Genomic DNA, 13,110 nt, shown 5'->3' on the forward strand with positions numbered 1-13,110 from the left:
TAAGTGTTATATTTAAAGAAAAATAATTTACTCTAAAATAAATGTCATGTTAACTTTCAGTGTAATATTAATTATTTTTTTATTAATATTTCTAATAATGGTCATTTTAGTTAAGATTAGTTTTGGAACATTATTATTCTTTTTATCTATTTCTAAAACTACTTATTTTAGGACTGAGAAAATATTAAATATGATGGTAATTATTTAATTTAATTTTAAATAATAGATTTATTAACACGTGACACTTGTCTCTCTCCAAATTTATTATAAAAAAAACGCACATGGATATGTCATAAGAACAAACAACAAATTATGCTGTTGATGGCACATGCCATTGGAGTCTCTTTCTCTAGATTCTAGTCGGTATTATTTTTTCGTTTTTCTTTTCCTTCACCTACAAAATAAGAACAAAAACAAAAAAATTCTTCCGCATTTTGTCAAAGTAGTGGATAGCCCAGACGACTTGTATCAATCATATTGATTTTTAAAATCATGCTATGTACTTACCATTTCAGATAGATAACATAGGGACCTAGATAATATCCATGCATTGAATTTTATTAAATATAATCAATATTAAATTTCAATTCCTACAAGAATGGAACTCACTTATTTTATGACCAATTCCAAATCTTCAAACTCACTTGAATACGGATGTTTTATTTGATAGATTGCTACTTTGATCATGAATGAGTATAGTGGCACAGAGGTTGTGGCACTTGTATAGACTTCAATGCTTAAATAAGTAGAATTTTCAACATTAATTGTACAATATTTAGGACGAAAGAGAAATTTTTTAGGTCATATAATAAGAACAAAGATAGTACTATAGTTAAATATCACTCATATCCCGTCCAAATTTATTTGATGGGTAAAAATTTCATCGATTGTAAATAATTTTTTACAGATGGTCATTAAATATAAATCTAATTATCATGAGTAGATATCAATCCATTTTTTCAAATATAAAAATTCAAAATAACTAAAAATAAAGCTGAAACCCCACTGATATATAAACTTACTTTGAAAGTCAGATATCAATGTTTTTAATAATTAAATTAACTGTTGAAGTAATAAACAACCTGTTATATCTTGGGAATTTGTGCCTCACACAGATAAGTCCTTTAAAATCATGTGATTATTGCACATCTCAAGTTTTAGTTTGGAATTCCAGTTCAATAGTTCGTGATTTTTTTCACTACCCAAACTACAAATTTAAGTCTTTGTAAGATGCTTCTTTATTCATATAAGTACACATCGCGATAAAAAAAAAAGTTACTGTATCTTAAAGGTATATGCTTGGACTATTTTATTTAACTTCTTAAAACAAAAGGAATTTATTTATAATAACTAGAATCCGTACTTTCAACCCAAAAAAAAACCCTAGATTTCGTACTTGTAAAATATACTGATTCTTAAAATGTGATTTTATTTATGTTATCAATAAAAGAAAAAAAGAATTGTAATTATAATATAAAACAGTTTTATACAAATATTCAACTATAAGTTACTATTATTGTTATGTATAATAAGTTTATTAACTTTTATAATAATTATTTTAAAAATTATATAAATAATAATTTAATTAAATGACGGTATAAAATTTTACATTATTGATATATAACCTATTTTCTCTTTTTAAATGAACATATTTTAATAAATAAAGTCCTGCAATTTACATAGAAAAATTCAAAACAGTTGCGCGTGGATGCAACTATAGAGTTGCTAGTGGTGGAAATGATTTGCATTTATCTTTTCTTAAATTATTTTCGTATACTTCTTTTTTTTTTTTTTTTTGTGTAGGAGGGGCAAAAGCCCAACTAAAATCCAGGAAGGAATGTTACAGCGGCTAAGTAAGCTAACAAAGAAAAATGAATTACGCATGGGGCTACATCAAAAGTCCTAAATCTATAGCATGCATAGATAATCCCTATTCCGCTAAGCCATTGGAGGTCTTATTAGCTTCCCTTGAAGTATGGACAAATTGGATAGGTACCATCTGCATTCTTGAAGGATTTTTTGCACCAAGGCGTATGAAGGGTGGAGATTATCACATGCAGCTTTCAAATGGTGTAACTCCATAAGAATCGGATTGAATGTTACAAACAAAACCCACAGGACCTAGCCACTCTAACTCCTATTAGGATTACCCACAAACTGGCATTAAGGACAGAACAAGATCCCAATTTATAGGCAAAACGAAAGTGCCATTTTGTTCTCTTAAAACTCTACCACAAGCAGCCAAATCATGTTATCCAAGAACTGCCCCATCAAATTTAGCTTAAAATGGCCATGTATAGGAGAGACCGAGATATATATCTATCCAAATTGAATCAATTGGAGTGCACCACCACATCATGAGGATTAGCAAGTACCCGCAACATGATAAGAGCAGCTTGTTCTTTCACACGTAATTTAGCCTTTCCGGGTGAAGGTGTGGAATTACCAAATGTAGTTGCATTTTTTTGCTGTCATATAATGTATAGAAATAGGAACAACTTATATCTTACAAGTCGATTTTGTAAAATTGAATTAAACTCAAAGTTACATCTAAAATGATATTAAAATCTATATTAGTGAGTGTTGTTGGGTCTGTCGTGTTACCCGTTATTGGACTACGTGCAAATGTTCAACAAACTTCATGCTGGAGATGTTAATCCCAAAATTAAACTCCACTGACTATCCTTCAATAAATTTGATTGTAACCAAAGGTCCATAAGATTCACGAAAATGTCAGCATCTGAATTATTCTCAAGGAGTGAGGTTCACACTTCTTTGGCCAGCATGCCATATATTATAGCACGAATTGAAGTTCTTCCACAGTACATTAGCATATAGGGCACGATTCATCATTGGGAGATTTTAGCAATTTTCCAAAGCAACAATTTCATCATTGGGACCACTCCAGGTATATATGATCGAGAAATTGCTCCTTCTTTATAGTTGGTAAGAGTTGAACGAGCAATTTCTCGATCATATATAGTTGGGATCCCATCATTTGATCATCTCCAAGCCAAACGATCTTCATCAAGTAACAGAGAGGAAAGCACCATAGCTTGGATTTGGTTGCAAACTAGAATGAGAAGACAATTATCAAAGCTTTGAAAATCCCAATCTCCATGGATTTGGTTGCAAACTAGAATGAGAAGACAATTATCAAAGCTTTGAAAATCCCAATCTCCATTTTGCAGCACAAAATTATTAAGGACCTTATCTTGTTGATACTCATGAAGTTGACCAGTTGCTAAGAGGCAAAAAAGGTTTAAAAGACCTCTCTATTTTGCAGCCCGAGGTCAGACTATAACTTATTTTGTCAACACTGTCCACCTGCGAACTAAATTAGTCTCAACTTTCTCCCATATTCACCAAATGCAATGCCAAAGATTTGATATTCTTTTCTTATTAGTTATGATTGGTTTTGTGCTATTATCGCATCATATTGCTGCGATGCCTCCCCCATTATAGCAACAGCTGAGGTCTGCTAAATACATTGCCTCATCATGGAAGCTTCCCGCTCTTGCGTCGCTGCCATATCTCTGCTATGAATAGAAGCTTCCCGTGACTTGTCAATCGTGTCTAATATATCATGTGTGTGCGGTACACTGTATTGAAAAAATATTAACTTAATCAACAATTCAAAAACAAACCATTGATTTAAAACAAATACACGGCGTAAACTAGTTTTCGCTGTGGATCTATTTTTAGGTAAGAAAACTACTTAGTACAGGTAAACAACGAAAAGTAGTTTCTGTTGTATACCTATTTTTAGGTTCATAGCAAAAACTTATTTTCATTGTGCGTAAGAACACAACAAAACCAGTTTTTGTCATATCTACATAAACGCAAAAGAAAATTGAAAGAGTTCGAGTCACTTGCCAGAACTTCTAATAGGAAAATGAAGATTGTCTAGAGGGAGATGAAAAGGGGGCAAATGAGTGGATCCAGTGACTAAAAATGGAGGTAAATCCTGTTGGAGAGGTACAGAGGGAGTGAAGGGTTTGGAGGTTCTGTTGGGTAGGTATGTCTTAACTTTTAAGGAGGAGAGTAGGGTAAAGGGTGGGGGATAGGATGGTTATTTCACTGGGTTCGGGAATTTAAATAGCAAGACAGGGTTGCCAATAGTATGGCCCATTTTCTCATATGACAATCTCAGGTGTTGCTTCCGCAATCCCTCTATCTTGACCACGGTTTAAAAGACGGGAATCTACCCCTTCAACTAACAGATTTGGTATATCATTCCAATCCATTATGTTCAATTCAAAAAATTGACTGCATATTGTGCAACCAAAAGTTATTTATTCGACTTCCAACCAATCAGTCACTCGATGAGACAAACTGATCACTTAAGTCATGAATCCATGTTCTATATCAATTCATTTAAATTAACTATTTTAAAAAATGAACATAGAAAAATATTATTTTTTATTATATAAAACACTAAAATCATTAAACCCCCTTCAAAAAGGGGCAAAGCTCGCGTTCCAAAGTCAAGAAGAGACGCGGATAGAAAGAACGTTTCAAACCTCGAATGGAGACTTATACTCGTGCACACAAAGCTCAGGATGCCATATGAATCATGCCCGTAAAATCTACAATTTTCACCATAACATTAGCATTTTTTTTTTCTTCTGTACATCGAATCCAGATCCATTCAAAAATTCCTACATAAGGATTTTTCAGCATAGCATTGGGGAGAGGACAGCTGCAGAAAAACTAGCCATCACACAGGTGAGTTCATTTGCCCACATCTTCAAATCCTTAGGAAGGTCAATGATGCAGCAGTTAAGAAAGTGAATCATCTTCTAAAGTGTTCTCTCATAAAGAAGGAATGTCTAAGAGCTTCCTTGGCTGTAAGTCTTTCAGAGGGGTCATATCTAAGTAACCCCTGCAAGAGATGTATGAGATCGCCAGCTGAATGATCTACATGCTGCATTACAAGGTTCTACATATATTTGGGAGGGGAAAATGTCGACTAAAGTCAATATAAACCATTCAAATTGCTTTATATAGTTAAAATCAGAAAGCAAATAATCAAACCAACCTGAAGCCTAGGAAGCTTCATTACAGCTTTGATACTCTCCCTCGAGGTTGCACCCTCAGGCCAGTCTAATCTACCCCTTCTAACATACTTCTCAGCATGTCGGCTAAACATTTGCACAAACATAATACATAGTCATTTATCATATTTTAAGGATCAATCAATTGAAATCAAGTTAGCATGGTAAGCCACTTACTCGACTCTCTTCATCATGGTCTGTGGTAATGAACCAAGTACCCTTTCCATCATTGCAAGATGCTCTAAATTTTCATGAGTCTGAAACAAAGCTTCACCCTGTAATACAAATTCATGAATTATAGAATACAATCTATGATATGAGATGGATAAATGTGCTTTGTATAAAGGTTTTGAAAGAGCCAAACATACTGTGCATAATTCAACCAATATACATCCCACACTCCATATATCACATGGATAGCTCCAGCCAAGTCCTAAAACACCATTGCCAAAATCAACTTTAGCACACATATAGCAAGTCTCATGATTGTCAAGTGTCAACATGCAAAACACAGTTAAGGCAGGCAGGCATTCTTTCCACAGCATGTACAGTATGTGTATATACCAAGGATAACTTCAGGAGCCCTATAATGACGAGTTGATACAATGTAGTTCTGATCTTCTCGCTCATAAGTGGTGCTGCCAAAATCAATAACCTTTATAGCACTTGATTTGGGAACTCTCTTGAAATAGGAACATGATGATCTAGATGAACTCTGTAAAAATAAAATGGATGTCAATGATTGATCAATCAATGCTAAAGATAGAAAAGGGTACTTCCATACTCAGTTTCATTTTTATTCATCCAGGTACGACTACTATTTTTCCCATAAAAAGAAAGAACATAATTGTCATTAAAAATAACCATCACGAATACTTCCTACTAACACCCCTATCAACCAGGAACTGCTCTTAGTATTACGCATAGTGCAACAAGTCCAAAACAATAAATAATCACAGGTGGGCAAAAAGAAAAGCACCTTGTAGTCAGGAACTTTGACATACTCGGGTGAAACTAGTAGTATGTTTTCAGGCTTCAGGTCAGTATGAATCATGCGCAAATCATGCATGACTGCAAATTCATAAAAAGATACTATTAGAAAGCTAACCCACAGAGACAAAAACAACAGAGTCTGACAGTATATTAGATCTACAACATGTATTGCCATTATTAGTTAATGATAATCCAAAGTGAAATGTATGGAAGAAATAGCTCAAAAAGAAGCTAGTTCAAGTAAATACTACACACATGCTATACATTCCAATAGTTGTTTGCCAATCTCACGGACAAGATCAATGGGAAATGAGCGATAATTGTTTTTCCGAAGAAAATCGTATAAGCTTGGTCCAAGTTTCTCAAACACCTGTTAAAACCATTTAAATTCACCGTTGTCTTAACCCCCAAATTATTTGTAAATTGGGGAAATGATTCCATCACAAATTAAATACTTACAATACAGATATGATTACGATAGTCAAACCAGTTCCGTATTTGCACACAACTGCAAGGAATAAGCCCATTTAACCAATGCAATGGAATCAAGGATTTTCATTGTAGTATGTACTAGCATACGTGACAAATTTAAGTTAAATCTACTTACCGATTGCCTCCTTTATCATGTTTACCAAGCTGTTGCAACACCTCAATTTCTATCATGGCTGCTTCTCGATACTTCTTTATACCACGGACAATTTTTACGGCAACCATTTCCTTCCTTTCTCTATCCCAGCATTCTAAGACCTGCCCAAAAGTTCCTTCACCCATTTTGGTATGGATCTTATCTGCAAACATGATATAAGTATCAACAATGCAAGCCTAGCCAACACAGTGAATTCTACTGTCCATTTAAACATATGATTCCCAAAATGTTTTTCACCTTACAACATAAAATAATAATTAAGAAAACAAGAATCTTACAATTGATTTTCAATTGAAACAGTAACAGGATTGATTAGTTAAGGTATTAAAATGACATAAAATTAAGCCCACATTTAAAAGTTAAGGGTGTGAGGATGCATGTGAATCAGAATTCTGAGTTTTGCATGCCAATGATTACAGCTCTACAAATATCAACTAGGATTTGACCATGATGAAATATATGAATGTAAATTTCTTAATGATGGTAAAAGTGTAATTACAGCGAGAAGTTAAATTTTCTCCAAGCGTAAACATGTAATGCCCATCTTTGTCATCATCTCGCCAAGGGGGAGAACCATTTCGAGCAACTGGCTTAACAAATAGAGAACTAGTGGTATGTTCTGAGGGACCCCTTGAAGGAGCAAAGCTTGAAATAGTCCCAACATCTTGTCCACAAAACAATCCTACCTGAGCCTACACAGCCATTCATTCATGTACCACTCATAGTTAAAAAATAAAACTTCATCCCACTGTCATTAACTCAACCTATGCTCTCACCACCACCTCGGAATATAACAAAAAAAACTGACAATGAAATAAACAAGGGTGATCCAGTACACACAATAAATTATTGAGAGCATAATAAGAAAATAGTTGAGTATTGAAACAAATTTCCATAATTCACATTAGAGTGTATTAATAGACAGGCAATTCATTCTCCAAATTCAATTAATATAAGGTTTCAAAGACTAGATCTTACATAAGAGTTCCCCTCTTTGCAAATGATAACATCAAATATTATTAAACGAAAATGAAAGATCTGAAGATATTAATCATAACATGTATTTTGTGACAAAATCCAGATACATATGCAAACACAATCAGTGATTCATGTCAACAAACACAGAAATCTAACACAGAATAATCACAAAAAAATGGAATAAAAGAACCCAAATCAACTTGTTTACCGGTACACAGTTCCGCAATATAAATTAAAAGGGAAAAACCTAACAGATGCATCAAACAAAACATAAAAAATCGTCACATCAACCCTGCGAGGCAAAAAAACATGTTACCTGGACCAAACATACCCAATCTACACAAATTCCACCAGATCTACACCAGAAAAGATAAAAGCGCAAGAAAAAGAAGAAAAAATATTAGATCTGAGATTTTAGGATCAAAAAGTTACCTTGGGAACTTCAGGGATGTCCCAGCCCAATCTCGCTCTCTTTCTCGGGCGACGATCCATGTAAGTGTGAGGAAATTCGAAGACGCGTTCCATCTCCATGATTCAGAGAACTACGAAAACTTCAAAGAGATTTGTATTCTTTTGGGAAGATAGTGCCTCAGCTTCAGGAACCCTAATCTCGATGTTAGCCTAATAATAACGACCGTGGAGACGGTTGGGATGAAATCTTACCGTCCACGTGTCGATCGCATTGGAGCATGTTGATCGAGGGGCTGGATTGTGCTGTCTAATGTAGACTATGGTTAAATCTGGGTCATCCTTTTAACCATGGTTCGGTCAGGTTTGGTGGAGCTGCGGAATGGAATAAATAATTGCAAATGCTGTCGACTAGTTTTTTTTCCCTCGATGAGAATGGGAAGGGTATACTCGCGCGTGTAACCATTCTCATATTTACATCTCGCATTTTATAACTTATTAAAGTTAATAAATCAATAAAAAAATATTAATTAAAAAAATATTAATTAAAAAATTATTACAATTAAAAAATCACTTTTAAATTATTTAAACATAATATTAAAAATATACAAACATAACCTTAAATCGTTCAAAGATATGTCATAACTAAAAGCAAGAGAAATATTATGAAGCTTTTTGAGGCATACTTCAAAGCTTCTGGCCATGTCATCAACAAAGCTAAATCATCTTTCTTCACAAGATCTATATCTCATAATTGTATCTCTAGTTATTGAAGTTATTAATCTTGTGATCATTTGAAAAGAAAGTACATGAAAAAAGGAAGAAAAGATACTCGAAAAATCTTGAAATCTGTATTGATCAACAGCAAGAAGGTTACAAGTGTGTGATTAATAATTATCAACTACATATGTATAAAAGGAGAAAGACAAATTAAAAAAGGAAATAAACAAAAAAGAAAACAGAATAACTACCTAACAAACTTACATATATATGGAAAGTATTTAAAAATAAAAGAATGATAAATGTTTTGTTAGAAGTCTTGATCCAATACCCCCGTCAAGATGGGAGGCAGATGTTATCAATGTCAATCTTAGAAATGATGCTAAGAAGAGTATTTCAGGGTAAGACTTTGGTGAAAATATTTGCAAGTTAGTGGTACTTTCTGACATGTATGAGCTTCAGAATCTCTTGAAAAACCTTTTCCCTGACAAAATGTAGATTAATCTCTAAGTGTTTGATCCTCTCATGAAAAATAGGGTTTGAAGCAATATGAATTTCTACTTAGTTATCACAATAGACAGTAGCAAAAGGAGTTTTGATATTGAAATCAGTAAGCAAATTTCGAGTCCATGTAATTTCACTAGAGACAGAAGCCAAGGACCTGTATTCTGCTTCTGTTGAGGACCTGCTTACTGTCTTTTGTCTTTTGGCTTTCCAGGAAACCAAGGAATTTCCTAAGAAGATATAGAAGTCAGTGGTTGATTTTCTACTTTCAGGACATGATCCTCAATCTATATCCACATATGCATGTAATTTTGTGTCTAAGTTGGCTCTAAAAAGAATACCTTGACCAGTAGTGTGCTTAAGGTACTGAAGTAACATGTTTGCAACATGCATGTGGTTTGTATACGGGTTGGAGACAAACTGACTTAATTTGTGCACACAGTATCATATATCTGGTTTAGATATAGTTAAGTACAAAAGCCTGCCAATGAGTCGTCTACAAGATCCTGGATCAACAAGCTTAGTTCCTGAGTTAGCTGTCAATTTGTTATTTGTTTCCATAGGAATCAAAGATGGTTTGCAGGCAAGCATTCCACAATCTTCTAGCATAGATAATGTGTAATGTCGTTGACATATGAAAATGCCTTCTTTTGATCTAGATAGCTCCAGGCCTAGGAAAATTTTTAGATCTCCCAAGTTTTTCAGTTTGAAATGCTTTTTCAGAATTGTCTTAGCTCTGGAGATGATTTCTTGACTTGGGCTAGCTAGAATAATGTCATCAACATAAACTAAAATTGCTATGAGATTATCTCATTTTCCTTTAGTAAACAATGAGTAATCATACTTGGATTGTTTGAATCCATTTCTGAGTAAGGTATTACTGAAAGCATTGAACCAAGTTCTTGAAGCTTGCTTTAGTCCATATATAGATCTATTCAACTTGCAAACCAATGGTGCATTGGGTCCCTTGGTGACACTGTGTTTGTAGCCTTGTGGAATGTTCATGAATATTTCTTCTGAAAGAGTGTCATTGAGGAAGGCATTGTTGACATCTAGTTGGTGCCACTGATTTAGAACTTCTTCTAGATCCTTCTGCATACAAAAGATTGCTTGGCAGACTCATGTATGTCAGCATCTCTCGGCCTAACATTTGTTTTGCTGTAAATAAATTAAGTCAATTCATGAGTCAACCTCGCATGCCTCATCTACAAGATGCTCACTACATACTTCGTTACCTTAAGGCCACTCCTGGTCAAGGAATTTTCTTTTCTTCACAATCCAAATTCAACTTGAGTGCTTATGTAGACGCAGATTGGGGCAGCTGCATGGACAGTAGAAGATCAACTACGAGTTATTGCATTTTCATGGGTGATTCTCTTCTCACCTAGAAATCTAAGAGATAACTTACCGTTTCTAGATCTTCAGCTGAAGCTGAATATAGAGCTATTGCCTCCATCACTTCTGAATTATTATGGCTTCGACAACTTCTTTGTTTCTTTCATCCTCCTCCTCCTCCAATGGTTATGGTTTTATGTGACAATATCTCAGCCATTTACTTATCTACCAATCTTATTTCTCACCAACGATCCAAACACATAGACATAGATGTTCATTTTGTTCGTGAGCATGTTGCCTCAGGTTTTATCAGGTTTATTCATGTCAAAACCACTCAGCAAATTGCAAATATATTCACTAAGGCTCTTCCCCGTCCGCAATTTGAAGATATCACTTGCAAGTTGACTCTCCAAAATATATTTCGTCCAACTTGAGGGGGGCTGTTACAATATATCTCTCATTTCAGTTAATTAGTTATACTTTTCTGTTATTTAGCTAATTAGCTGTTATTTTGTTTTTACTAGTTTTTACTTATCATTGTATAAATACTTTGTTCTCATTCTCATAATGCACAGAAGAGTATTTCACATGTTTCTTCATTTTTTTCTCTTGTTTTTTTCTCCTTGCTTCTCTGTTTCTTTATGTTGCAGTAATTGTGATAGTTACTCAATAGTTTGATATAATTATTTTTATTACTGGATATCTATGTAGGACATCTTTGTAGTAGGAACTAGTACTGCTTCAGCCACAATTATTTGGACAATGTCTGAGCTGATTAGAAATCCAAAAGCAATGAAAAGAGCACAAGAAGAAATTAGAGGAGTTGTTAAGGGAAAAGAGATGGTAGAAGAGATTGACCTTTCGAGACTCTTGTACCTCAAGTCATTTGTGAAGGAGGACCTGAGACTCCATCCACCAGTGCCATTACTTATGCCAAGAGAGACTACAGAGAGTTGCACAATCAAAGGGTTTGAAATCCCAACCAAAACAACAAGGGTTCTTGTTAATGCAAAATCAATACACCATCTTTTTGGCTGAAAGCTACTCCTGTGTCCAAGAGTAGTGCTTTTCTTGTTTCTTTTCTAAAATTGGACCATGTATTGCCTTTTAAGAAATGAATAAAGAAAATTAATGCTTTTAATACATTCTCTTAACATAATGTTTTGAATACACCATTTATTCATTATAGATTAAAATTTATCAGAAATTTTATGAGTCTTATTTAACGAGTCTCACCACTTAGACTTTGTTGGACTTGAGCTTCACCTTGACCTTAATCAAATTTAAAAAAAATTGGAGTTTCTTCTATTTAATTGTGATAGACTTTTTTTTTTTTTTTTGTAAAACTGGACTCTTGATCTATGTAAAAATTTAGCGCGAAGTCTGTTTATATATGATATTTTGATTTAAATAAAAAATAATAAACGTAATTATAAAAATAATGGATGGTATAGACCCCTGCAACTATTATTCCACTTCAGGTAATCCATATCCGTGATATGAGTCTTAAAGGCAGCATCCGATAAAAAAACAAAGTATGCAGCAAGTATTTTATTCATGTCGTACAACAGTCAACACGATTACATATGATAAATAAAAGGAAAATGTTTCATAGAACGTCATGTTATAAGACATCTAGATAAAGAAAAAAAGAGAAAAATATAAATATGTATTATTTTTTAGCGTGGAACTTTTAATATAAAACACGTTAAAATTATATTGATGATTTTTTAATGTTATCTTTTTTTCTTTTACATAAAAAGAAGGTTTTTTTTTTTAAAAAAATTAATCATTACTTTAATGATATTATGCAGCATTTTCCATTAAGCAGAGTAGTTGTCTTTGAATTGAATTGTAACTTTTGGCAAGTGGTTGAACTTTTGCCCTTTGACTTTTTATTATGCGCATAAATTTCAGCTCTTGCATGAGTTAGTGGTTGGACTTTTGCCCTTTGACTTTTTATTGTTCTAGTCATTGTTTATGCATCTTTCTGTTGATGTGGTTTCGGCATTTTTTCTATTGTACTCTCCTTTAATTTAATATGCATTTGTATTGTTTTTAATTACTAAATTTGAAATGTTGTGAACACTTAGCTTGTCGGGGCTAGCTATTAGCAACATAAAAAATTAGTTACAAATTAAGAGAAATATTAACAAGATTTTCTCCCTTTTCAACACTTTTTTTTGTGATTGATAATTTTTTTAAAATTACTAATTTTAGTGGATCTCATATTTAAATCATGAGAGAATTGTTAAATTAAATAATAAGAGTAACACCCACCAAAACAACAAAATTAGTAATTTAACAAATTTGAACCAATCACAACAAAAATAATGAAAAGAGAGTGAGTATCACTAATATTTCTCATGAATTAGTTATATCATTTAAGAAACTTGTTGTTTTCATCAGCTATCTAAACCTTATTGTACTTAAATATAATAGCCTTTATCTATTATATTCAATTTTTTT

At 33.3% G+C, this 13,110-nt stretch overlaps 1 protein-coding gene across 5 annotated transcripts; it reads right to left on the reverse strand.

Annotated features, from left to right (window-relative positions):
- Positions 1-2,604: 2,604 nt before the first annotated feature.
- LOC114412010 (serine/threonine-protein kinase AFC2-like) lies at positions 2,605-8,287 on the reverse strand. Of its 5 annotated transcripts, XR_003666571.1 has the most exons (12): positions 8,107-8,287; positions 7,196-7,388; positions 6,658-6,838; positions 6,510-6,558; positions 6,306-6,420; positions 6,037-6,128; positions 5,622-5,772; positions 5,426-5,490; positions 5,235-5,332; positions 5,042-5,144; positions 4,524-4,942; positions 2,605-3,602 (listed from the first exon to the last, which is right to left on the reverse strand). XR_003666571.1 is itself a non-coding variant. In XM_028375769.1 (11 exons), the coding sequence occupies exons 1-11, from the start codon at positions 8,203-8,205 to the stop codon at positions 4,796-4,798; spliced, it is 1,293 nt and encodes a 430-aa protein (XP_028231570.1). In that variant the 5' UTR covers positions 8,206-8,287; the 3' UTR covers positions 4,406-4,795. The 5 variants fall into 5 exon arrangements, 4 of the variants coding, with proteins under 4 accessions (XP_028231570.1, XP_028231571.1, XP_028231572.1 ...); XM_028375769.1 differs by lacking the exon at positions 2,605-3,602 and having other exon boundaries at positions 4,406-4,942; XM_028375770.1 differs by lacking the exons at positions 2,605-3,602; positions 7,196-7,388 and having other exon boundaries at positions 4,406-4,942; positions 8,107-8,278.
- Positions 8,288-13,110: the final 4,823 nt, after the last annotated feature.

This window comes from Glycine soja, chromosome 5 (assembly GCF_004193775.1).
Source record: "Glycine soja cultivar W05 chromosome 5, ASM419377v2, whole genome shotgun sequence".
Taxonomy (NCBI): domain Eukaryota; kingdom Viridiplantae; phylum Streptophyta; class Magnoliopsida; order Fabales; family Fabaceae; genus Glycine; species Glycine soja.

Excerpts from the sequence above, each read along its gene's own strand:
- LOC114412010 (XM_028375769.1), bottom strand. The coding sequence starts at position 8,205 with ATGGAGATGGAACGCGTCTTCGAATTTCCTCACACTTACATGGATCGT. Across the intron at positions 5,773-6,036 it reads TCAAAGTTCCTGACTACAAG|AGTTCATCTAGATCATCATG; the intron begins GTGCTTTTCTTT and ends TTATTTTTACAG. Across the intron at positions 5,145-5,234 it reads ACCATGATGAAGAGAGTCGA|CCGACATGCTGAGAAGTATG; the intron begins GTAAGTGGCTTA and ends GCAAATGTTTAG.